This window comes from Apteryx mantelli, chromosome 25, assembly GCF_036417845.1.
Source record: "Apteryx mantelli isolate bAptMan1 chromosome 25, bAptMan1.hap1, whole genome shotgun sequence".
Lineage (NCBI taxonomy): Eukaryota > Metazoa > Chordata > Aves > Apterygiformes > Apterygidae > Apteryx > Apteryx mantelli.
Window position 1 is genome coordinate 8,759,103 of NC_090002.1, and position 26,467 is coordinate 8,785,569.

The 26,467-nt window shown below is 61.2% G+C and overlaps 1 protein-coding gene across 1 annotated transcript; it reads left to right on the forward strand.

Moving 5' to 3' along the window:
* The first annotated feature begins 1,251 nt into the window (after positions 1-1,251).
* TMCC2 (transmembrane and coiled-coil domain family 2) lies at positions 1,252-26,467 on the forward strand. The gene is made up of 5 exons (XM_067310499.1): positions 1,252-1,452; positions 8,452-8,958; positions 23,354-24,288; positions 24,681-24,816; positions 25,043-26,467. Exons 1-5 carry the CDS (start codon positions 1,252-1,254, stop codon positions 25,352-25,354), a joined length of 2,091 nt encoding a protein of 696 aa, XP_067166600.1. The 3' UTR covers positions 25,355-26,467.

The following is a 26,467-nucleotide window of genomic DNA, read 5'->3' on the forward strand; positions in this document are numbered from 1 at the left end:
CCACTTCAGGTCACTTCAGCTATGCTGGAAGGATTGGGTGGCGCTTTGTGCCATGCCAAGTACTTTATTGTTCCGATTCAATCCAGAAGCAGCAGGCCCAGACCTTAATCCCAGTAGACATTAAGCAGGGGCACCAGGGGCTGCCAGCTCCCGGACTGAGAGGCCAACTAGTGTAAAATGGTGCTAGGAGGTTTTGGGAATTATGGGGGGACCTGCATAAAAAAATGCGCTGGGCTGTCATTTACCTATCTGCAAAACAAATGTAAGATTTATCTCATTGGCGCGGCTGGGAAAGGTCGTTTCACGCTCTCTAGCTAACCCTAGCAGGGTTCTGGGATGGTCGCTCTGGGATTGCAAAATGTTAGAGTCTAAGTCTCTCTTCTCCCCAAACTTCTGTTTTTGCTTACGTGAGAGGCGAATTTAGTGATGCAGATTTAGTGCCATGGGAACATGGAACAGGGAGCAACTTCACCGACCACCGAATCCCAGCCATGGCGCCAAGACAGCCAAACCCGCGAACGGACCGACCAGCTCCACACGGGCCATCGGCTCGGGATGAGCCCCGGTGCCCCACATGCTGCTGCGGAAGGAGAGGCTGCCTTTACCCCCTCCAGCTGCTGCCGGAAAAAGGACAAGGCAGCGTGTTAAGCCCTCGACATTCACGCAGAGCAGCTGAGAGCTGTGGCAGGGCGGACACCGGCAGGCAGCAGCAGCCACGAAATGGGATTTCAGCAGGGAAGAGAAGAAAAATTTTTTTAAAAATTTAAATAATGAACATATATGTTTTTTGTAGTGTGTAAGGATGTATATTTTGAAAAGAAAAATAAATAAATAAATAAAAGAGCCGCCTCCGCCCCGGGCAGCCTGGCGCAGCGGCGCGGCCCGGGCAGCGGCGGCGGCGGCGGCGGCGGCGGCGGGGCCCGGGGCGGCTCGGCAGCACCGCGCGCCGCGACAGCTCCGCGCCGCCGCGGCCAATCGGCGCCGCCGGCCCCGCCCGCCGCCCGCCGCCATTGGGCGCCGCGGCCGCCGCTCATGCCGCAGAGGCGGTGGCGGCGGCGGCGGCGGCGGCGGCGATGCCGGCGGGCGAGGAGCCGGCGCGGCGCGGAGCCGCCGCCCGCCCCGGGCGCGGCGGGGCAGGCGCGGGCAGGGCGGCGGCGCGCAGCCCGCGGCCCTCGCACCGGCCGCCCCGGCGCCGCCCGCCGCCGCCGCCCTAGCCGCCGCCGCCTGCCCGGGGAGCCGCGGCGCACCGGCATGAAGCGGTGCCGCTCGGACGAGCTGCGGCAGCCCGAGGAGGACCCCGGCGCGGCGGCGGCGGCGGCGGCGGCGGTGGCGGCGGCAGCGGCGGCGGAGGCGCCCGGCCCCGCCGCGATGGAGGCCAAGCCCGGGGAGGCGGCGGCGCCGCCGGAGGCGGGGACCGGCCCGCCGCCGCGCACCAAGCCCCCCGACCTCAAGGTGAGCCCGGCGGCGGCGGGACGGCGGCTGCTGCGGCCCTGGGCGGCGGCGGGTGACCGGGGGGTGACGGGGGGGCGAGCGCCCGTCGGGGACCCCGCCGTGCCCGCACCCCGGGCCCCGCTCTGCTACAGGTGTGACCTTGGGGGACGGGGGATGCTCCTGGGAATGCGATGCTCCCGGGATGGCGATGCTGCCAGGGCGGGATGCTCCTGGGAATGCAATGGTCCTGGGATGGGGATGCTGCCAGGATGGGATGTTCCCAGGATGGGGATGCTCCCGGGAATGCGATGGTCCTGGGATGGGGATGCTGCCAGGATGGGATGCTCCCAGGATGGGGATGCTCCTGAAAATGCAATGCTGCCAGGATGGGGATGCTCCGAGGTCGGGATGCTCCTGGGAATGCGATGGTCCTGGGATGGGGATGCTCCTGGGAATGCAATGGTCCTGGGATGGGGATGCTCCCAGGAATGTGATGCTCCTGGGATGGGGATGCTCCCAGGTTGGGATGCTCCCAGGAGAGCGATGCTCTCGCAGCAGGTTTGCAGCCCGCTGCCCCCCAGGAGCAGCAGCAATAAGGGGCAGTGGTGGGAGAGGCAGGGGACCCTGGTGACGCCAGCGGCCCTCAGCAGGGAGCTGTGGGAAGGGTGGCTGCACCCCGTGGTGGTCCAGGAGGGTGCTTGTTACCTTTCTGGAGGCAGAGGGGGGCTAAGAGGGCCGCCACTCCGCAGAGGGGCTGAGTGGATCCCGCTAAATACCCGCCGGAGTCGCCCCCAGCACCACGCGTGTGGGCGCTGCTCCGGGGAACGCGAGTCAGTCTGGCAGGATTCGTGCTGCTGCTGCAGCCAAAAGCGGCGGCGTGGAATGGCCCCAAGCCTGCTCCTCCCGTGCCTTTGGGCCGTGTCCCGTTAACGAGGAAAACAAGTTTCACGGCACTGCAGAGCTACGGGAAGGGAGCCGCAGGCACCGGCAGGAGTACGGACAGCCAGAACAGGCTTGTCCCAGGTGAAGTTTGTGCAGAAATTTCCTGTTTGTTTGGACACGGAGCAGCTCGGATCCACGGATATTCAACAGGGGCTGGCTGGCAAGGGATGCAACAGGGCTTTTGTGCAGGGACGAATTTCCTGCTTTTAACTTTGGGTTTCTGGGCGCTGCAGCACATTGCTGCTGTGGTCAGAGCGTGCGCTTGGTAGCGCTTTCAAAGACGATGTGTCGGTCCTGCTGTGGCAGTACGGAAGCGTCGCTTCCACTCTTTGATTTCAAAAAGGGCTGGATAAAACTAGAAAATGTCCCTAGTCACCCACAGGCAACCCAGCATCCAGAAGGGTAAATGCTCATTGTGGAGCTTTCCAGCAGAGCCCCTCAAGCCATCCTCTAGTCTAGAAAGTCCTACCAGTATGGTCAAGGTTACTCAGAGATCTGGCCCCATCCCACCAACTCCATCCCAGGTCCTTTTTCACCTGCAGTGAGTCAAAAAAGGGGTGGAAAAAGGAGGTCCAGGATGCACAGTGTGGCCTATGCTTTGAAGAACATATCATGGTGGTGATGACCAGGAAGCCGTAAGCCTTCTTTAGGTGGCACGTCCAGCTCTGAGCTGGAGCCCAGCCTTGTGTGCAGCCTGGTCCAGCTCACAGCGCCATCAGTGGCCAAATTCCCATTGATTTTATCGATGAAAGAAGGATACGCTAATGCAGAATTGCTTCTTGATGCATGTCTTTAAGCACATTTGTAGCTCAGCAATTAATTGCCTGCATGAAGTGAATCCTAAAACTTGCTTTGCTGGACAGACCGCATGAAAACCAATCTCAGTGCTGCCCACATCTCTGGCGAGCTCTGGGCCCTAATTCCTGGCCCTGCTGCAGACGGACTGCACCAACTCAGTCAGTTCACCTGCTGCTGTCCCTTTTAGTGGCATCTTTAGAAAGTGGACAGTAATCTTAAAGTTTTCCTGCCCCAAATCCCTCCTTTTCCTGGACTGCCTTCACCGTGGTGGGGTCTGTTCGTTGCTAGCAAACAAGCTGGTCCCTTGCCCCCGTGCGCACTCTGCCGTCCGCAACTCCAGTCGGATTGGCGTGGGGCCACCGACCAAGGCCCACCCGTTCATCACCCAGTGGATATCGAACAAGTCTCGAATGTAAACTTTTGTTTGCTACCAGCCTAAGACAGATTTGAGCTGGCAACTTGGAAACAAAAGGCTGCATTGTGTCGTCTCCAAACCCCTCACCCGGGCAGGTCCTCCCTGGCAAACACTTGGCAGCTTTCCCTTGCCAGCCCCAGTTTCAGCTCCTTTTTCTATGAGCAACTGCTCCATTAGGAAAAAAAGCGAAAAAAAAGTTCTGGCAAGGAGCAAAGCAGATGCATGACACATAATTCTGCTTAAAAATATGTTGGGTGGCAGAGATTTCCTGCACGCTGCAGCAGAGTGCCTGGATCCATACAAAACACTGCAGAAGGAAGCATCCAGGCCTTTTGCTGCTGGAGCCTGCCCGGTGCCCCGTGGTGTTACACCAGAAAGGCATTTATCACTTAGATCATACGCCGGCTTTCCCTGCGCATCTCTGATCTGACCGTTTCCCCTGGGTCTCTCTCTTCTCCCAAATGGGCTGATCTGACACAGGGCTGCAAGTTGAAGCCTGACATAATGTTCATCTCCGGCGTCACGATCTCAGTCTTCGCGGCTCCTGCCTTTCCCTCCTTTTGAACCCGAGAGCCAAGACCAGCACTGAGTCTGGAGGCATCTCCCGAGTCTGTCCTTTTTCCCGGGCCCAGAGGAGGCACTCAGGGATGCCCTGCCGTGGGACACGCGGTCCCGGAGCCGGTCCGGTGTGGTCCTGCCGGAGCAGCAGAGCTGCAATGGGGTGGCCGGAGGGGACAGGGCTGCAGCGGTCTCACAGCAGCATTTACCCCTAGTGGGTCAAGCCCTGCGGTCCTTCCTTAGCTACTTTAATTTTTGGAAGTGCTGTGAGGGGTCTGGGGAGCAGAGACCCACCTGCAGCCTCGAGGACTTGCCGTGGCAGCGGCCGCGCGGGCCAGCTCTCCTCGGAGAGGACGGGGAGGACTCCTCCCCGCCCGTAAAGGTCGCCAGTCCCTGTTATAAACCCTGAAGTACATTTATATTTAATCCCTCGCACGAACAATTTTCCAGGCATATTTTGGTCTTAAAAGGACACTGCCAAGGTGAGCTGAGTCCCCTGTGGTTAGCAGAATACGTCTGCTGTCAAGCAGCTCGAACGGGAGCCGTGTGGTCACCGGAGCAGCTTCATCCATCATCTCCCCTGGACATCCCTTATCAGAAGCTCGGGGGCTCCTGGCACGGGCGCTGCTGCCTCCCCTCGCGGCACGGTTCTGCACCGGTCGCCGGCTGCAGGCGCCTGCGCCCCGAGCCCCCTCGACACCCGGGCTGCGGGCGACGTCCTCCCGGGCAGCGCAGCAAAGACGCGCACGTGCAAACGCTGCTCCAGGTCTGGGGCTCGAGGGGGGCTGCAGCCCCCTCCCGGCTGGGGCAACGCCGGGGCAATCATTGCCGATGCCGCAGATTTTATTCCAGATAGGGTTTAATGAGGTCCGTGTCACTATAGCATTTTGGTAGCGCGTTAAACAACATGACTAATGTTCGTCACATGTTTGTTCTCTCATCCTGGCCCCAGGAGGAGAAACGTGCGTGGGGGAGTGCTTTATTTCGCACGTTAGACTCTCCGTATATTTTGCTTGGCGTTTGTGCAGCTGGAGGAAGGGACGGGTTTCACACACACGCACCCCGGGTGAGATGGGCTGCAAGGGGGCACCGGGGCTGTCTGCCGCCTTGCGGGGATTAACTCTGCCTCCCAAACCTCCCAGCCTGCTGGGCTGCTAGTAGGACCCGCTTGCTGCAAGACCCATAGGAAAATAAGCAGTAGTAACAGCAGCCAGAAAAGCCCAGCTGAGAGAGCAGCAGGAGGGCTAGAGACCTCCTCGGAGAGCCTCCTCTCCTGCTGCTCTCCTGCTCCGGATGCAAGCTGTTCAGTAGCCTGGCCTTCTCCGAGTTGGAGGGAATAGTTTTCCTGTCGGGCTTTCATCCCTGCTCAGCCCCACGGGACAGGACGATCTCTCACCGCGACCGTGCAGTACCTCCAAAGAGCCTCTGGGTGGGCCTGGGATATAAATAATTAATAATAATAATAGAGCGAGACTTAGCAGCGTGCAGCTGTGCTATAAGGTCACGGCAACAAGATCTCTTCCTCGTCTATCTGAAACCCAAGAAAGAGGCTTCGGAGCAGGAGCAGGGCCAGTCGGAGAGCTAGGAACCCCGTTAGTGAGAAGTCGGGAGGTTTCAAAGCGCGCTATCATCTCACAGCGGGATGAAGACACGGCCTGAGCTTTGCACAGCGGAGCCGGACAGAGGATCAGCAGTGGATAAACACGTAAGAAGGAAACAGAGTGCTGCCACGTCCAGCCCGGAACGACGCTCAGGCAAATGCGTGCCTTTGACTTGACCCTGCCGAAGCCGGTAATAACGAAGGGCTGATTCACTTACGGGAGGATGTGAAGCAGAAGTAGCTCATTTGAAGTCCACGGAAGCAGGTCCCTGCTGTTGAGCAGGAGATCCTGGCTGCGTTAATTAAAAAGGCACAAGAAATAAAGATATTCCTGTGTGTTTTACAGCTGTCTGCACAGAGAAATTAACCTCCCTATCTGTTGTATCTGTTATTAAGCCATGGCTGTTCCAAAATAGTCCGTATAGATGCTCTGTTATGAGCTAGAGGTAGTTTCATTCCAGAAAAATGCCTCTGCTTTGGACGTGCACTAATTATCCTGCAATAACATACAAAAACTGTTTCCACATCAGCAGATTGTGATCACTGTTGCAGAATAGCTTGTTCCATGGTGACCACTTCATGCAATTCTTTAGTGCAGACAAGTCTTTAGTTTTAGAAGCCATAAATTTAGTGCAGTCAAACCCAGAACAGCGATGCTATGAATCTGCACCTCTTCTTTCTGCTTCCCTTCTCCTTTCTTGCATGCAGATCTCTTACAGTCCCATGGGGAGCCCTATCTGCAAAGCCCATGAACAGTTCTTTCAGAAAAAGTTGGAAAAGGCCCAAGGAGGAGTGGTTTTTTTTGTTTTTTTTGTTTTGTTTTGTTTTTTTTAAAAAAAGAAAAATCTCTATCAGATTGAGCTGTTGGGCCAAATACCCACTGAAAATGACTGGCTCTCACCTGCAGCAGATGTTGCTATAAAGCTGTCTCTTCCTTTTCTGCAGGCTTTGCTTTTGTTCTGTTTTAGTTATCCTTAAGGATGGGAGTCGGTCTTTTCCTTTCACTTGGACCTTCTAAAGGGCTAAGCAAGAATCTGAGCCTATGTTGTACCCTTGATGGTAGAAATCTGTGGGTTTAGAGTTATTACCTATCTAACACTGCCTCTGTTTCCATAGAGACTGTATAAATAGAATAAAATTTAAATCACAATTTCCTGGAGTAGCAGTTCAGCACCACAGATTTGTTATGGCTTTCTTAGGAAAAGCCAAAGGGATATAACTCTTCATTACGAATGGATAACAGAAGAATTAAAGGTTTTGCCTGTAGTGTTTAGCAACATAGGATCTAAGTGCTATCAGTAGCACCCCGACTCCTTGTAAATATTACAGACACAATGAGAATTAGGCCTTAATGAATTTGGACACTCTAGTACTAATGTCTGGGCTTTAAGAGATGGAGTCCTTCCTGTTCGGACATGAAATCCTCCAGCCATCCGGAAGCTCCTGGAGGTCATGTCTCAAACACAGCTGCTTTTCTAGAAGTCAGAGCTTTTGTCAAGTGACACCGTGGCTAAAAGTAGCTCCCAGTTCTGAGTCCACTCACATTTGTTTTCAAGCATGAGGAAATCACAGCACTGCTAATACAGAAACCAGCATCTCTGGGGATAAATCCCAGCCACACTATATCAGTGGGGAAATGCCTCAAGTTCAACAGGGTTAGGATTTTAGTCCTAGAAGTTAAGGTGCTTAGTTTAACTGCAAAATAGAGATGGTACAGAGCAACAGAGCAAACCTGTGCCGCATTATTTGCTGAGTTTCTGATAGCTGAGGCTGCTTGTGGAGGTGAGAAGATCTTTCGGTGCCCCAAGATTATTTACTTGCTGTCTGGGAGCAGTGATGGACTAGGAGATGTGATCTGCTGGGAGCTGGACTAAGTCCACCAAGCCCATTCACAGTGGTCACTGAGTGACCATCAAATGCTAGAAGTTACTGTCCGTGCTATTGCCTTGTGGCTAAGCGTGAACAGAAGATTGCAGAAGGCAACCTGCCAAACGTGGATCTCTCATAGATGCAAATCTGGGCTTTGCAATGACTCCAGGAAACCGCACTGGATTCACCTGCCTGTAATCAAGAGCTCAATCTGTTCCAGCATCCATATTGCATGACTTTGCTGTGGCCACTGCTGGCGTCCGCCTGACTCCCAAGAGCAAGCCACAAGAAAGCAGGCATTTTAAAAATCCCTACGCTCTGTAGGAAGTCCGTCTTAATGCTGCTTGAGAGGGGAAGACCTGGGGCTGCCCTGGAGGAACTTTGTGCTCAGATGTCCCGCGGGCAGGTTTGTTTTGCTGTGCTGCTAAAGACCAGTCAATCCCCAGCACTGGTGGCACTGGACCATGAGGTGCAGTTTCACCCTAGTAAAGCAAGGCCAGTCTGTTGTGTGCTGCTCTTGGAGGTTATGGAAAAAAATCACATGGGGAAGCCCTTCCCTTTCATTTCTGGAGCATGTTTCCAAGGGATAGCCAGAGCTCAGAGACCTTCCCCTGGAGCGGGTAACGGGGGTTGGAGGTGCATCTCCAGCCATCTAGTCTCCTTGTGTGCCTTTCCGCCCTGCGGGAAGTGCACCAGCAGATGCTCCCTGGGCCCGCGGCGTGGCGATGCTAAGGACAGCAAGCGTTGCATGGAGACTGGGTGTGCGGCGTGCTGCCGTGCAGGGCGATGCTGTCCGTTCCCAGCAGTAAGGGGGGCTGTTTTCTCTCCTCTCCTGCAGAAAATCCAGCAGCTCTCCGAAGGCTCCATGTTCGGCCACGGCCTGAAGCACCTCTTCCACAGCCGCCGGCGGTCGCGGGAGCGGGAGCACCAGAACTCCCAGGACTCGCTGCCGCCCCACTACGGCGCCTCCGACCACGACTCCCCCGACGAGAAGGAGCGCTCGCCGGAGATGCACCGCGTCTCCTACGCCATGTCCCTGCACGACCTCCCCGCGCGCCCCACCGCCTTCAACCGGGTGCTGCAGCAGATCCGCTCCCGCCCCTCCATCAAGCGGGGCACCAGCCTGCACAGCGGCAGCCGGCGGGCCAAGAGCGGCTCGCTGGAGCCCCAGCGCGGCAGCCCCCACCTGGGCCGCCGGGCCCCCCAGGACAGCAGCCTCACCGCCATCCTGCACCAGCACCAGGGCCGGCCCAGGTCCTCCTCCACCACCGACACCGCCATCCTCCTGGCCGAGAGCGGGGCCGTCTACCTGCTCACCGAGGACACCGAGGGCCTCGCCGAGAAGGTAAGACCGAGCCGCGGGGCTGCTGCCCTCCGGGCGACGAGCCCGAGCCGGGCTGCGAACATGGACTGTGCCGGATCCCGTGGGGAAGGCGACTAGTTCAGCCGGAGGCTAGTTTTATATGCCACGCTCGTACCTCCCGGCCACACGGCCCCTGGGGCAGGGCTGAGCGAGGAGCATCCCAAAGCGCGCTGGAAGGAGACCTTCCCTTGGCACAGCGGGCTCAGCTCTGCCTGCGAGAGGGCTGTTAATGCCAAACCTCAAGCAGGTTTTGGAGGCTGCTGGGTTTCGTGCTCCTCTTGGGCGAGATGAGAACAGGAGCATGCCGAGGCTCTATTCCCAGGGTGGGATTTGAGGGAGAGAGGAAGGGCTCGGCCAAAGAGCCGCACAAATCCCACCTAAGGTCCTTAGATGCAACTAAGACCCCAACAACCAACGGCCTGGCCGTGTCACCTGAGCCAGCCCATCACTGGCTGCTAAGCCACCGGCACATCCCCTGCCCTTGTTTTTCTCAATCAAGTTTTGTCCTGAACGAGCTGTGGCAGGAAGAAAGCAGGGACCAAAGATGTCATTTTTTCTCATCATACAGTAGACAAACAAGTTCCTCTTTGAGCAGCTAATCTGCTGCTTTGCAGGGGGACCAGCTACACCTCGCACAGGAGATAGCTGTTAAACAAATGCTGGACGTGCTGATAATCAAGGGAGCACTATGCAGAAACTGCGTACTGGGGACAGAGCCGGGGGTGCTGATGCTCATCCCCATGTCTCAGCCAGCAGATGCATTTAGAGAACAAACTTGCAAGGCTGGGAAACGATCCCAGCACCTCATCCCCTACATTAACCATTAAACAAGCTCAGTTAAGGTATAAGATACCAGATCCTGGCCCTTTGCTTTAGCTACCAGACACCACGTCTCTCCTAGGGGCAGGGACAGAAAGCCCCGGTCCTCCATCTAATCATCACTTCCCTCTATCTCGGTGCAGAGACCCGGCTGCGTCTGCCTGCAGCACAGCCACAGGCTATGGCCAAAACGCATCCAAGTTTGGAAAGCCGTTAAGGACACCAGCTTGTTGGCTTGCCTAGAAGGGACGGAGTTAAGCAAGGCTGCATTATTTTAAAGATGCGGCGATGGGTGCCAGGCAGGGCGAGAGAAAGAGGAACCATTTGCTGCAAATATTACACAGGGGGGCTCATCGTACCGAGCCCCATGGAGCACAGCAGGCCCCCTGCTCCCAGGTGGGAGGAAAGCGGGTGCAGCCCGCACCGAGAGCGCGGGGGGCAGCGGGAGCCGCTCTCATCACGGCCGGGCCCCAGCGCTGCTTGGCACAGCCGGGAGCAGGCTCCAGGCAGCCGTTCTCCCTCCGCGGCCGCTGCCTGCAGGGCTTTCATCTCCGCCGGCGGCACGGAGAGCGCAGGTGGGCCAGGCGGCTGCAAATTAGCGCCGGCCGAAGTGATTTTTGCATCACTCTGTGCATGGCTAATAGAGAGGGTGATGTTTCCGTCTAGCATTTAGCGCTGTTAATTATGGAACAGCCGAGGTCAGGGCTGCTGCGCGGCGCCGTGGGGCTGCCGAGGGGGACGGGGCGGCGGGCAGGGAGGGTTTTCACGGGGGGGGTTGTGCTGCGTGCTCTCTAAGAGGGTGAAGGTGGCTGGGCAGAGCTGCCAGGTGCTCCGGGACAGGCGCTGAGGAGGGGACGCCGGGTCCCCGCATGTCCCGGGGCTGGGCACCGAGGGTGGCCGTGCCCTGGAGCAGCTGTCGGTGAGCAGGCTTCACCCAAAGCCATCTGGCCTGAGTTATAAACAAGTGACAGAGTCACAGGCACCCCCCTGCACAGCGGTGTCCCCGTGCTCCTTGGCATGGTCAAGAAGGGAAAACTCACTTCTTCCCGGCCCCAATGCCCAGCATTCGCTCTGTTCCCCATTCCCGGGGCCGTGGGACAGCGGCAGGGCACTGGTGCCGGCACCGTGCCGTGGCCTCGCGTCTCTGGGCACCCGCTGGGTAGCTGGACCCGCTTCTCTCTCCCCTCTGCTGAGCCTCTGCGGAGGGAAATCTGACCCGGACACTTTTGTTGCCTTCTGAGGTAATGGAAAGAGGATCAACAAGATACTTTTTCTTTCTGTTTTCGCTTGTTTTTTTCCTCCCTCTAAGCGTCGAGCTGCAGCTGACGCTCACAACTGTTGCGTGTGCCAGCGCTGCTGCCCCGCGACACCCCGCTGGGACAGGGCACCCTCCGGACCATGGGAATCCGGCCCCAGATGCTGCACCTTGTACCTGCAGCTTCCCGAGAACGGGCTATCTGCGCCCCCAGGGACACCAGTCAGGTTGTGAATTTGAGGATCCGCAGCCAAAATTGCTCTCGCTCCGTACCAGCGGCTGGTCTGGTGCTGTGCCGAGCCGGTGGCTTCCCCCCTGCGCGGGGCCTGGCTCCGGCCGCCCCTCTCTGGTTGCACCAGTTTAAAGCTGACACCATTCGGAGCAGGACAAAAGTGCCCTGGAAGGAGGCAAGGATGGAGCGGGGTTCACGTCTGCTGATGGAGCGGCACAAAAAGAGGATGAATAATTAACTGCATATGACACAAAGAGAAATAAGGAGAGAGGCGATACTGTGGCCTTTGTGGGGCAATGGAAAAATCAGCTATTTAGAGGAACAAGAGCTACACGATATTCTCATGCCGTATTATTTTTCCATAGCCCTAAGGAAAGGCAGCTTTTCCTGCCGCGACTTGGCTGTTCCCAGGGTGCGGGCACACGCAGTGCTGCACTGCGTGCCGGCCTCCCTGGAGCGGGAGGGACGCAAGGCAGCCGGCAAAATCCCCTTTTCCCATCCCACAAAATAGATATCACCCGAATGCCTCACCCCACTGCCCACCGGCTGCCCCCCTTCGCTGTTACCCAGCAAGGTGCCCATTTACCTTTTGCCATGGTGAGCCTGGCAGTTTGGGGCCACTGGAGCATGGCTTCCCACTGGGAACGCGCCCTTGGCTGTCGGAGCGCTGGGCTGGTTGCCCGGCATCTTCCTGCAGCAACGGCCGCGGCCCACCCCTGCCAAGTCGCCGGCCCTTCGCGGGGGCTGTAAATCAGCCGTCGGCAGCGGCCGCGCAGACCGCGGGGCGGCAGGGACTCCGGGCACGACTGAGGCGTCTGGCACTTGCAGGCAATTGAAAATCAATGGTGGCGCCGCGCTCTGCGGGCTAGAGAAAACCTCTCTTCCTGGGGCCGGAGAAAAAACCTGGCAGTGCTGCGTCCTCGGAAAGCCCAGATCACTGCGCTGCCGGGAGTTCAAGCCTCCGAGCAAAGGCTCTGCAGACAGCTAAAAAACCAACCCCCCCCCCCCCCGACACCCCGGGAGGGGAAAGGCACCGGGAGCAGCAGCACCGCTTACCCCTTCCTCCTGCGCAGGGACCCCGCGCAAAGCCCTCCACCATGCCCCCGTCAGCCCTTAACCGCTGCCGGGGCAGGGCTCTTATCGGCCTCACGAGGGGCAGGTTGGGGCAATTTAGCGCCGGATTGGCGCCTCGCCCTGCAGCGCGTTAGGTGCTCGGGGCTGCTGCTGAGCCACGGGAATTGCTTCCTCTGCTGGCTTGTTTTGCAGGCTTTTGTTCCGATTCCCAGTGGCACGTGCTGTGATTACGGAAAGTTCAGGGCGCTCGAACGTGGTGAAAATAATGTGAATGTGAAAACTCTCTGGTGTGAAAAAAAAAAAAAAAAGAGCGTGTTTCTCGCTCCACTTCTGCAGCTCCCAGAGCTGTGCATGCCCGGGAGAGCGGCCAAGGGCGCTCCCAGGCCGGGCCAGAGCCGGGGCGGGCGCGATTCGGCCGCTGGGACGTGGGCTCCCGCAGGGCGCCTTCCGCTGCAAACACCCACGGCGCCCGCGCGGCTGTAACTCCATTTCACGTGATCCCCGCTCTGGCCAAGTGCCTCCTTAGCTTGAAAACCTGGTGCTGAAGCTGCTTATGTCCATTTGTCCTGGTGCAAAATTGAACGCTAATAGCGCTCAGTGGGCAAGGCCGGGGGATGCACCGAGGTCGCCCCGAAACTTTCCTGGCTCCCCCGGGGCGGCCCGGCCGGCTTTATTCTGCCCGTTTTGCACTGGTGCCCAAAGGGGAGCGGAAGATCCTTGCAGAAGAGTTGTTTTTCACCCAGAAATTTCATGCTGAATTTTGCACTCATTACATAACTGCCTAAATGCGAGAGCTGGATTAATCCCTTATGGAATTGCTCAGCCTCAGCCGGTGCTTTTCCAGCAGCTATCGATTCTTTTTTTTTTTTTTTTAATTAAGTTCCTGCAGCAACCTTAGAGGAGTCGCCGCGCTCCTCCCGCGCTCCCTCCTTTCGCCTGGGCTCCCGCGTGCGTCTGCAGCCGCGCGATGCCAGTTTTGTAGCACAGATGCCCCTCGTCCCGGCGGAGCCGCATCGGGAGCCACAAAGTGGCAGCGGCGGGTGCCGGCCGCCAGCCCGGCAGGCTCCTTCAGGGCCCCTCGGCACGCGCCGGAGCCGGATGATAACGTGGGATAATTACGGCACGGGGGAGTCGGCCCTTGCCTTCCATCTGGCGGTTGCAAAAGATTTAGGACTCACGTTTTTTCCAGGCTGCCTCTGCTCCGAGTTGCGGGCGGGCGGAGGTGCCTGCGGTGCGGGGCCCGGGGCCGGCCAGGGGGTCTCTTCTCCCGGGGCCGCGCGTTACGGCCGTCCCTGCTGCCCCGCCAGCGGCACCTCTGTGCAGGGGGGCAGCGCTGCTTGCGGGGGCGGGCGGCACACGCGTGTGCCCGGGCGTAAATCCGCACGCGGCTTCGGCGGAGCCGCCTCCGCTCCAGCAAGCCGAGGGGCACGTGGTGCTGGCCCGCCGCGGGCACGGAGCCGGGGTAGCCCGGATGGCCGGGGAGGGTGGCGGGTCTGGGCACACGGTTGCGCCTGTGCGTTCAAGGCAGCGCGTGACCGGTGCGAGGATGGGCTGGTCCGTGTTTCCCGCGGGGACGTGCCGGCTTAGGGACCCGTTTGGGCATCCTGCCTTGGGGACGCCTCTCCGCTTCCCCTTGCAGCGACCCACGTCGCCCGGGCTGTGCCGTGCTGCCGGCCCGGTTTGCACCGCCGCCAGTGCGGCTGTTCCCGGGCTCCTGGCCATTAGATGGCATCAGTCCTGCATCGCTCTGCCCCGCCGGGCGCTGGGCCACAACTGACACGAGTGCAAGGGCTCAGCGCGGCTCCTTGCTCAGGCAGCAGCAGGCGGTTCGGCCCGGACCCGAAACGCGTCATTGCATCGGCGCGGAGCTCGTCCGGAGGAGCCGGGCGCCGGGGCGGCCCGGGCTGCACGGCTGCGCTTGGCTTTCCCCGCCGGGCGGCATCGCGGGCAGCGACACAAGTGACAGCACCAGCTGCCGCCCTGCCCCAGCCCCTGCGCGGACGCGGCCCGCGGGGCCGGGGGGAGACGGGCTCATGCCGCCGACCGGCTGCGCCTTTGCAGGCCGGGTCCGTGTCCGGACGGTGACAAGCCGCGTTTATTTTTAGGCTCGTCGGCTCCAAGTCCGCCTGCGCGCATGCACCAGCGTGACGGGGAATTTGAGCCGGCGGTCGTGGCGTGGAGCCGCCGTGCCCGGGGAGCCGGAGCGTGGCCCCATGGGGGTCTCCGTGCGGGCAGGGAAACCTCCCTTGCCGCCCTCCTCTGGTCTGCTCTGGTGCCCTCCGCCCGCGGCCCCTCCGTGCGGTGCCTGCTGGAGGTGCTGCCGGGGTGCCGGCTGTGCCGGGCACCTTGCACCGGGGTATCCGGCCTTTCCCCGCTGCCCAAGGGCACCAGCCAGGCGGGATCCTTCCCGCTAAATTTAGACGTTGACAGCGTCAGTGCCTGTATCGGAGCTCAACCAAGCCTGACTCCCTGTGCAGCCGGCGGGGAGCGACCGGCACGGCCGGGCTCATCCGGCGCTGGGCGCCCGCGGGGCCGCGTGGCGGCTCGGCTCCCGCTCCGCAGCCTCGGGCTCGTCCACGGTGCCCGGACGCGTTGGCTCTGGCCGCAGCGCGCCCCCCGGCTCGGCGCCGGCTCCTTCCCAGCCCGCCGGCATCCGGCAGCGTTGGGTTTCAGGGCGGGGAGCGGGGGCGGCTTCTCGCCTGCCCCGGCTCCGGTTACCCGCGACTTGCCGCGGTCAGCAGCTGCCCGGGGAGCGGCTGTGGCAGGCAGCGCGGGAGGGAGCCGCGGAGCGGCCGCGAGCCCCAGCGCCGGCGTCGCGCCCCGGCGCTCCCCGAGTATCCTTTCTCCGGGCCGCGGGCAGCGGGGCTCAGCGGTGGGTGGCCGGGGAGCGCGGGAGCACCGCGGTGCACGGTGGTGCTCGCGGCCCCAGGGGCCCCGGGCGCTGGCGGAGGGGGGACGAGCAAGCCACGCGGGGGGATTTGCTCTGCGCTTCGGGAGCGGAGCAGCCGGGCACCGGTGGGACGTGGCGCGCCGGCAGCTGCGCGGGCTGGCGGTGTCGTTAAGGCATATCTCTTAATCGATGAGCAAAGCGCCGGTGGGCGTCAGCGGCGCTTGGTGCCGCCGGCTGCCGCTCGCGACCTTTCTTGCGTCTCTTTCGGAGGATTTGCTGCCGAGCACCACCCGAACTCCGGGAAGTTCAAGCGTTAAAACCCCAGAGGAAGGAGCCAAAATAGCCCAGCGGTGACTGCAGAAAGGGAATAGTGGGAAAGATGATGTAACGCCGAGCTCCCTCCAGCCCTGCGGCTGGCTGGGCAGTGCGTGCCGGCGGCGCCGGGATCGGCCGCCCCGTGTGCCCACACTGCCGGCGGCTCAGCCAGGGGCTTCCAGCGCGTCCAGGCCTGCGGGAGCTCTGAGCTACCCAGCGATAATTAACAGTAATAGTAATAGCGATATTGCAAGGGAGTCGGAGCAGAGCAGGGAGAAATCCCACATGGCGGAGGCCCCAGCTGCACCCTCGAGGACGGGCCGGGGGGGAGCTGAGCAGCAGCGAGGGCAATGGGTTTCGGGGGGCACCGCCGGCCTCCTTCCATCCGAGCCCAAACCGGCGCCAAGGAATTGGTCAGAAGACTTGGACTTCTGTCCAGTCTCTACCTCCGCTTGCCACCATGATGTGGGAAGGGCAGCTCCGACTGCAGCAGGGCGGCAGGGGCCCCTTCCCTCACTCCCGTTGGGATGGTGCCGGGCGAAGCAGCTTGGGAAAAGCAGATAATAGCTGCGAAGACAAAGCTGCCAGAGATCCCTGCTTGATTAACTCAGCAGCAGCAGAATATCAGGCTCCTGCACTGATTCACCCCCTCGCACAAGACATTGTGTTCCTCAGCCTTCCTTGACATATGGCTGTTGTTTGCAGCCCACCATCAGCTGGTGCGATCCGAGGAGAGGCAGCTCCTCGCCGGCGGGGGGGGGGGGGGGGGGGGGGGGGGGGTGCGCGCGGCTCGGCGCCCTGCGCGCGGTGGCGGGGCGGGCAGCGGGCTTACGCGGGGCCCCCCGGGCGGAGCGGGCAGGCGCGCGGCTCGCGGGACGGGGTCCGTTTCGGGCCGGTGGCCGTGTCGGTCTCTCCATCCCGTTGGACGCGGCGGTTGTAGCTGAGAGCAGGATTTGGCTCTCGGAGGCTGAGTCAGGCTGCAGGAGCAGCTTCGGACCGGAAACCCCCCCGGCAGGACGGGCTGGGGGTTGCTACCAGCCTTCTTAACACCATATCGCGGTATGTGACCCCGCCAACGCAGCGTCAGCAGCGCTGCTAACGCTCCCGGGGCTGCTCCCTCCGGTAAAGCAACAGCGGGAATTTTTCCAAAAATCCTCCCAGTGTAGGCAGGGCCCTAAATAGCTTCTCCCTTACGGGACGGTCACTGAATCTCCTCCGCAAAGATGTCCCCCCCTCCCCGTGACCTGCCGGCCCGCGGCACGAGCAGCGTGGGTTCCCCCAGCTCCACGCCTGAAAAAGTGCCTGGCAGGGATGCGAACCAGGACATCGGTCAGGCGCTGGCAAAATGGGAACACGGGGGCTGCCCAAGGCATTGCGAGCATCCGGAGCCCCGGTCAATCCGGCGCCATTGCAGCACCCGTGCCTGGGGAGCGGGGCGCAGCCCCGGTCGGGAGGAGGTGGTGTCTGATCGGCGCGGTGCGCACGGGAACCGAGGCACAGCCGGGGCCCTGGCTCAGTGGGAAGGCAGGGCAAGGAGCGAGAGCAGATCCTGGGAACCCGGAGATCCACCCGGATCCCTAGCAGGGAGGGTGGCCTGCCCTGGGGCTGTGCAGAGCAGCCAGAGGAGCCGACTCTGGCTCCGTCTCGCTGCCCCGTGGGATGGTGGCACCAGCCCAACTCAAGCTTGGTGGCAGCCTGCTACAGGCGGCGGCGGCGCATCCCGCTTAGCTGTCCTCTTGCGTCGTTGCGCGCCGGCGCTTGGCGGTGCTGCTGGCTCGCGGAGCGCAGCGGGAGAGCGGGAGAGCGGGCGCCGGGAGCTGGGCTCGTCCCCCCGGCGCCCAGCCCCTTCCCGCTGCCTCTGGGCTCCCGCTGTTCCCGCTGGCGCCGGGCTGTGCCGCTTGTCCTTGGCGGCTGCCGAGCGCGCGGTGCCCGCTCTGCCCGGCTCGCTCCCCGGCCCCGTCGGATCCTTAGCTGCAGCCATGGCCGAGGGGGACGAGCCGGCCGCCAGGATCAGCGGGAACACGCTTTGCAGGAGCGACCAGGGTGCCGTCGCGCTGGAAATGCACCCTGCCGACTCCTGTCCTGGGAAGAGGATGCTGCTCTTAAATTCCCTCCTGGGCGTCTTTGTAAGTATTCCCGCGGCTCCCCCTCCCCGCTTCGAGGCACCGGCAGGGCAAGGAGCATTTCCAGGAGCGAGGGGTGAGGACCAAGGTGGTACCCGGACACCGCGGTCAGGCTGTGCTGGGGGCTGCCCGGCTCTTGCCGACTGCAAGATTTCAGGGCCGAGCCACAAAGCGACTTGCTTTGGATACCAGATGCCTCGGGAAAAGGGAGAATCGGGAACGGTTGAGCTTGCAGATCCGTGTGTGTGTCGGCGTCCCGGCTCCCGTCGATCTGCACGCGGCTTTCTCGCCCCGCTCGGGGACTCTCCGTAGCGCAGCTTGGCTCTTTCCTCTCCTTTTTTCAGTACGTGCTTCTCCAAGCTAAGCTCCGGCCTTGGCCGCTCCTGCTAAGCCCCTGCCGGCCCGGCGGCCGGGCGCCGGCGCTGCGGCTCTGCGCGGCGAAGGTGACGCTGTGCAGAGTCCCGGCTGCCGCTGCTGCCAGCTGCAAAGGGGCAGAGCAGGAGCCCAAAATTTGCTGCTGTGTTTGTGTTGCATTGCTAGGTGACTTGTCCCTTGTTTCAGACGCTTGGAGCAGGATTTGTAGGCGGTCGGGGCCGGATTCTGCACCACTCGGCGCTGGCACATGCCAAATGTGCTGCGATTTTGTGACGATCCAGGGATTTCCTTTTGCACGGGAGCCGGGGTTTATTTATTTCTAAATTTGCCTCTTACAGGCAGGCCTGAAAAACATAGCTACCACTTCCTAACCGGTGGACTAAATCTCCAAAGCGGAGACGGTGCTAAGGATGAAGGGGAGTCCGCCACCACCGTCTCGGGTAACTGCCTTATCAAATCCCACTTTCCATACGGGAGTGGCTGGGAAGAGGGGAGAGCTCGAGCTCATGCCAGGCTGCTTCAGCCGGGGCTGTGCCAAAAGTCCCCAAGGGAGACACCGAAACTGCCCAGGCGGTCCCAGGGCTGGAGCCGGGCACGGGCAGCCGGCCGAGCAGCCGCGCGGGGGCTTCCCGCCTGTGCCGCAGGGAGACGGCGCGTCTTCGGGAGCAGGGATGCTGGCCCGCTGCCTCGGCTCCCTTTGCCGGGGCGTGAGAAGCTGCCGCTCTGGCTTTGCCGGTCGGAGCAGGTATTCGCCGACCTTCTCCCCGCGCTGAGGAGCTGAAAGCAGGTGGTTTCCTACGAATCAGCCTGCCCCCCAGCCCGAGATTCCCGGGAAAGAGGAAAAACCCCCATGCTTTCCAGGTCTCAGCGCAGCAGGCTGCTGGGAAGCATCATCCCGAGCCGCCTGGCTTTTGTCAGTCCTCCCTGCTCGAGCCTCCCGTGGACGGTCTGTGCGCTGCAGCCGATCCCGGGAACAGTGAAATGGGGGAAACGGCGTTGGTACGAGTCCGCTGCGAGCTGGCCAGTGGCGGCTCTCGGCTCCGCAGCGCGGCTGCAGTCCGGTTTGCTCCCCGCCGACAGCGGCACGGCTGCTCGCATCCGCCCGGACACTCGAGCGCGGGAAACGGGAAGTATAGTGCGGAGCAGGGAGGGGGTTTCCCAGAGCATCTCAGACATCTGGGGGTTTTTCCTGCCCTGCGGAAGCGGGGGAAGAGCAATGGGAAGTGCCCCCCGGCCCCTGTGCTAAAAGGAGACGCGACGGTGCGCGCGGTGCAAGACGAAGGTCCCCGGCCGTGCGGCTGCGCCGAGGCTCCCCCAGCCCTCGCAGCCGCGCTCGCTCGGGGAGGCAGCGCTTGCGCCCGGTTTTCCCCACCAAACACGTGTCCGGGGTGAGATCAGCTCCCGGGCCCGGCTGCAAAATTAACTGCGGGGCTGGGAATGTTTTCTAAGCTGTTGCCTTCTCTGAAAAAGAACAAAAACGAAGTGCGGATTAATCTTGGTCGTTCAGCCCGTCGTCTGGGGCTGCACAGATGCTCTGCTCTGCCGTCACTGTGGCTTTGGGGTTTGGGACAAGGAAGGTCCAGGGCTTTGGTCTGGCTCAGCCGCAGGTTGTGGGTTTAAATTCCGCATCCCTTGATCCAGTACTGTGATGGGGGCCTGGCCCCCGCAGCGGTGGCCGCACCGGCGCTGCTCTGCGCTCAGCCTGTGCCGTGGCTCCCAAGCAGAGCAAAACCCCGGGGTTTGGGGGCGAGTCACACGCATAAGCAGCAAGGGCTCGTTTCGAGAGGTCAGGCTGTAAAGTCGGCCGGCAGATTCAGGTGCATCCCTGAGACATTTACGGCCATGATTTCCAAGATCTCGGAGCACTGATGGAGCCCAGGTCTCCCGCGCTGGCGCTGCCGTGCACCTCTGGGGATGGTGCCCAGGCCTGTTGCTTTGCCGCAGTCGTGGGGGTGACGCTGGTGTTCGGGCGAAGGAAGCCCAAGCAGGGGCCTCCTCAGGCCGGCGCTCGGTTTGCAAACAGGGGCAGCGCGAGGTGCGAGATCCCTCCGGTTACGGTTCTGCAAAGTCTCTCCCTGAGGTGTAAAACCGGCTCCGGAGCTCGCAAGCACGTATCGACTCCAAAACGCCCGGGTTTGGGTTTGCCGTGAAATATCTGCTGTTACAACGAGCAAGTTCTGCCCCTGTGGTCTGGCGCGGAGCAGGGCTGGGGCTTGGTGGGGGCGTCCCGAGCTGGCGGGGGCGAAACCCCCCGGAGCAGGGAGCGGCAGTGAGGAGGGAGCCGCTCGCCTCCTTTTCCGCGGCAGCCCCGTCCCAGCCCTCCCCGCTGCGGAGCGCTGCAGCCAGAGCAGATTTCCTGAGTCGGCAATCCCGCCGCCCGCAGACGGCTCCCACGCGCCCGCAAAGCCGCCGGGGAAGCCAGGGCCGGCTCCGAGCCTCTAATCCGGCCCGTAGTCCCTCCCTCCCGGCTGCTCCCGGGGATTCGGCGCGGCCCTGGCGGAGCTGCCCTCGCCCATGGCAGCGCCGGCCGGTCCTGTGCCGCTGCGGAGCAGCCCTGCGCCCGTCGTGACATGGAGGTAGGTCTTGGCCGTGGCGGATCTCGGAATAATCCCGCGGGAAGGGACCGGCAGGGGCTTTTGGTAGCTGCCTTTCTGACGGTGCCTGCAGAATCGCGACGGGCGGTAACATGCAGCGGCTTCTTCCCCGTGCTAACTTCCAGCTGCGAGCCGCGGTCACGCTTTACAGTGAAAGTCTGTGTTCAGGGCTGATACAAAGAAGCCACAACGTTAATAAATCCACTGCGCTTTCTCACAGGCTGTAACACAGGGAAAACAGAATAGATCCGACCCTGAGCAAGGGTCTGGACAGAAATAAACCGCGTTTGAGAGTGATGCTTTGAACTTTGGAATAATTGATTGAGCGATTTCTTAAAATGGATTTAAACCACTCTCCGTACATCCGAACGGAGTGGCAAAGAGACCGGCATGGCGTAACGGCGCCCTGCCGGAGCCCTCGCGTGCTGTTTGCTCAGCTTCTCCGCCTGAGCCGTCTGCGTATTGCTGCTCTCCCGGGTCGAACTCTGCTGATAATTGTTTTTCCTCCTGCATCCTGCATTGCTCCCGCGTCCCGCATCACCCGCCACCCCCTCCGAGCCCCCTTGGAAAACCAGCCCTGGGGCACGAGCGGCGGTTTCATTTTGATGTCCCTTCCCGAAGGTTTCCTGCACGGAGGGAAAGTGCAGCTCTCACTAATCCCCCTGCTAACTCCGCTGCGCGGTGGTTTCGGCTCGCTGGGATTTAGCCGGCGTTGCCGGTTAATGCTGTGGGATCTGTACTGTCTTTTTTGGTTGTTGTTTTCAAAGCGATACCCTGACGGGTCTCGCTGTGGTTTGCCCCGTGCCCGAGGCGGAGGGCAGGCCAGGCACAGGCGGTGGGCGCAGGCGGCAGCGGCGGCTTCTCACTGCTCAGCGCGGTCCAGAGAGCCAAAATTTTGCTCCCCAAATCACTCGGCTTGGTGGAAATAACTAGGGTTCGGCTTCAGGGTGAGCGACCAGGGTGCGCAGGGTGCGTCAGCCTCGTCTCCGCCTGCGCCGACCGCAAATCCCCTTCCGTAGGCTGCAGCTTTTAATTTTCCTCCCTGGTCAGCTGGGGGGGGATTTTTATCCTGCAGCTCATTAGCCACGGGCAGCCAGGCCGGGAGGTCGGGGAATCTGCTATTTTTTCCTTCCCATCCTGAGGAAACACTCCTTGCCCGTACAGCACTGGGCACGGCTGCTCTGCCCTCGGTTATTTAAATCCTACAAATATCATCCCTGAGCCATCCCGGGCGGCTCATCGCGGCCGGTCATGTGGCTCCGGCGGACAGGGACGTTTACGAGCCATGGCCCGAGCGCGTCCCCTCCCGCCCGCGCAAGGCGTCTCCTGGCGATGACGTGCTCCCAAGCGGTGATCCCTCGGCGTTATCCCTATTAAAGGGTCATTCGGGGAAAGCGTGATGGAAATGAGAAATTATTCAGGTCTGCCAATGGTATTTAACTTTCAAGCAGCTCTTAATTAGAAGCCAGGAGCCATTTATACAACCGCTGAGATTTACATAAGAATCTGCATATAAAACCCAGCAACTGGAAAGAGCTGTGATTTCCGAGTGGGAAAGCAGCGGGCTCGGCGTGGCGAGCGCCAGGCACGGCTCCCGGGTTACCTGCCAGGCTCTGCCTACGGTTTTAAGTGTGGCCGCAGGCAAGTGATTTTCTCTCCCAATCCATTAATTTTTCCACCTATAAAATGGAAATCAGCATGTGCCTGCACTTTATAGGTGGCGGACTGTGTTTGCAGAGGGGTCTGGAGCCGCCGGGTGAAAAGCCTCGGACAAAGAAAGAAAAAGCTTTGTGCCGGAGGGGAAGGAGTCGCTGCGCCGTGGGCTTGGCTAGCTCCAGGTCGGAAAGAGCCACTTCGGATTTGCCCCCAGCGCAGGCTCACAGTGGAGTTTCTCATCTCTTTTCGTGAAAAAAACTCCTGTGTGCATCTATGCTAAAAACCGAAGCCTCAGAACTGAGGTGCCTCCAGGCTGCTCGGTCCCTGCTCTCACGGCTGTTCTGGTGGGAGGCTGGGTGCTGGGTCTGGGTTTCAGCTCCTCGCCGCCCGAGCAGCGCGCGCGGGTCAGGAGCCCGGGCCCGCGTCTGCCGCCCGCGGGAGCTCGTGGGGCTCCGAGCCGAGCCCCTGCCCCTCTCCACGTGCTGGTCCCGCTCTGGGACACCGAGAAACGTGGCTCCCTGGGGAGCCGAGCTGCTTGCATGGAAGAAGGCCGATGCCAAAGGGCAGAGCAGAAATTGTGTGGTTTCCAGACACACAACCTTTTCCACTTCTTCTTCCCTGGATGAAGCTGGATGTCCATAGCTGCTAAAAGCCTGGAAACATCAAACACGCTTCCCAGTCTCTGCACTGAGTGAGGGCAGAGCTAAGCTGCCGGCTGTGGATATTTCTCACTGAAAGCAATTGGCCAAAAAAGGCCCCTAAAGTGTAATTATTATGTGGCTGCATCTTCTAACTAACTGGCGCATTCCTGGGACCCCAATTAGCGTTATGGCTGGGAAATGCTTAACCGAGCAGAAAAGATCCTGCTTCCAGCTACCGCTCTCTCCCGTTGACTGCTCTCCTACCCCACTCCTCCCTCCTCTCTCCCTCTCGGCCTCTCCTGCCCCTCGTGTCTCTTTTGCTCTCTCTCTGCTTTCCAATACCGGTAGATGAGCCGTTGCTTTGGTTTTGTTGAGCTTTGCCCTGCTCTCTCTTTGCCCCCAGCTGGACAAGGGGGATGTGACGGCGCTGAGCCTGCCTTCCAACACCGGCCACGGCGACGCCGACGGCAACATCTGCCTGGACGTCCCGGAGGGCACCCCGGACCCCCACCGGACCAAAGCCGCCATTGAGCATCTGCACCAGAAGATCCTCAAGATCACCGAGCAGATCAAAATCGAGCAGGAGGCTCGCGATGACAATGTGGCCGAATACTTGAAGTTGGCCAACAACGCGGACAAGCAGCAGGCCTCCCGCATCAAGCAGGTTTTCGAGAAGAAGAACCAGAAGTCGGCGCAGACGATTGCGCAGCTGCACAAAAAGCTCGAGCACTACCACAAAAAGCTAAAGGAGATAGAGCAGAACGGGCCGTCGCGGCAGCCCAAGGATGTCTTCCGGGACATGCACCAAGGCCTCAAGGACGTGGGTGCCAACGTCCGCTCCAGCATCAGCGGCTTCGGAGGGGGCGTTGTGGAAGGTGTCAAAGGAGGGCTCTCGGGCTTGTCGCAGGCCACCCACACTGCCGTGGTCTCCAAGCCCCGGGAGTTTGCCAGCCTCATCCGCAACAAGTTTGGCAGTGCGGACAACATCGCCCACCTGAAGGACACGCTGGACGACGGGCACCCCGAGGAGGCATCGCGGGCTCTGAGCGGCAGTGCCACCTTGGTCTCCAGCCCCAAGTACGGCAGCGACGACGAATGCTCCAGTGCCACCTCGGGGTCGGCCGGCGGCAGCAACTCAGGGGCAGGGCCTGGTGGCTTGGGGAGCCCCAAGTCCAATACCCTGGACAGTCACCACAATAACTTTGACACCATCCTGGAGGAGCTCCGGGAGATCAAGGACAGCCAGTCGCACCTGGAGGACTCCATGGAGGACCTCAAGGCCCAGCTGCAGAGGGATTACACCTACATGACGCAGTGCTTGCAGGAGGAGCGGTACAGGTAGGGCCCGGCGGGTGCGGATGGCGGCAGTGTGCAACGCTTGGGGCTGCCAGCGAGGCACACGGCACGGGGACTCGCTTGCCCTGTCCGTGCTGCTGACGCTTTGCAATGGTTTGCCCTGCCAAGCCCTGCAAAGCGGCCGTGGTCCCACTGCCGCCCTTGCTGCAAGACCTCCCAGCAGCACCCGTGTCGCTGGGGCAGCGGGTGCTCGGTGCTGCACATGCGGGGCAAGCTGGGGAGGAGGCTGGGGGAGCACCGGCTGCCCCTGGGAATCGGCCGTAACCCCACGGGCTGTGGTGCTGGAGGGGACCGGGGGGGTTGTGCGTGCCAGGGGCACCGCGGGCGGCCAGCGCGCCCCAGCATCCCTCTCCCCTCCCGGCCTCCCTGCGCAGGTACGAGCGCCTGGAGGAGCAGCTGAACGACCTCACGGAGCTGCACCAGAACGAAATGACCAACCTGAAGCAGGAGCTGGCCAGCATGGAGGAGAAGGTGGCCTACCAGTCCTACGAGAGGGCGCGGGACATCCAGGTGGGCAAGCACGGGGCAGCAGAGGGACCTGGGGCTGGGGCGAGGGGCAGGCAGTGCCTGAAAGGGGGTGGATAAGGGGGATCCTTATCTGGGGGGCTCGGTGGGACACGTGTGATGAGACAGGCTGTGCCCCAGCGAGTCCCGAGTGGTGGGCACCAAGGGGCAGTGCAGGCACAGCGGGGATCGTTGCAGCGCGGGGGTCCCTGACGCGACCGATGCCTTGCAGGAGGCGGTGGAGTCCTGCCTGACGCGGGTCACCAAGCTGGAGCTCCAGCAGCAGCAGCAGCAGGTGGTGCAGCTGGAAGGGGTGGAGAACGCCAACGCCCGGGCCCTCCTGGGCAAGTTCATCAACGTCATCCTGGCCCTCATGGCCGTGCTGCTCGTCTTCGTCTCCACCATCGCCAACTTCATCACCCCGCTCATGAAGACCCGCATGCGCATCCTCAGCACCGCCCTGCTCGTCCTCTTCCTCCTCTTCCTCTGGAAGCACTGGGACTCCATCACCTACTTTCTGGAGCATGTGCTGCTGCCCAGCTGATCCCCTGCGCGGCCGCTGCGGCCCGGGGGGCTTTCTGTTTCCTGCGGAGGAGAGGGTGGGAGGGGGGCCGGCGCGCTGGAGCCTTCGTTTAACTTCTTCACGCACTTGGTTGAGTTGCTTTCCCGACCCTGCGCCCTCCCTGCGCCCGTCTGCGATCGCGTCCAGCACCCGCAAGGTGGAGATAGAGCCAGGACCTGTCAGTCCTCTGGGATGTTCGGGGAGAGCAGGAGGGGGACGGAGGAGGAGTTTTGGAAGAAAAGGCTAATTTACGTGTCATCGGGTTGTGCTAGGATTTTTCTGGTTGTTTTTTAATGTCATTCTGTTGTCCTGAAAGTCTGTGGGAAGGAGGTCGCCTTCACAGCCCGCCTCGGGGCTGTTGGCAGGAAGGGTTGAGCTGGACCAAGGCCGGCTGCTGACGGGCTTCCTCGGGAGAGGAGAGCGGCTGTTGGGGTGGGTTTTCCTCCTTCTCCCCGGAAGACAAAGGCGGCAAAAAGCTCGGTCCCAGGATGCGGCGAAGCAAAGCGCGTGCGGGAGGAGCGAGCAGATAGCGGGCGGACGTCCCCGCTCCCAGCGAGCGCGCGGCGCGGACGCAGCAGAGCGTGTGCACCGTGCTGGCCGGCCGGACCTGCGGCCGTCTGTCCTGCGGCCGTCTGTCCTGTGGCCACCAAAGAGCCGCCGGCCCGGGCAGAGTGGGATCGCCGTGCGTGGCCCCGCGGTCGCTGCGCCTGCCCGGGCACACGCGGGGCCCGATGCCAGCGCAAGCATCGGCGCCGCCACGAGTGACGTCTCCTCCACCGGTTTCCCTTCGTTTATTTATTTTCCCCCTCCTTCGGCTTTAGTTGATCGGATCTCTTCAGGGACACCTGGACTTTCCAGCAGCACGCCTCTGAGTTTCACAGCCTCTGCAAAGTGTCGTGTGTGCGTGTGTGTGTGTGTGTGTGTGCGCGTGCGGTTTTTAATTTAATTCGAGACTCTCGTTTCCATTTGTGAATCAAAGCTGGGAGAGCGGGGGGAGGAGAGCAGCTGCCTCCCCGGCCCCACGCAAGAGCACGGCATGCTGTCTCGACTGTTTCTTAAATTATTTCATACATATATATTTATGTAATATATCTA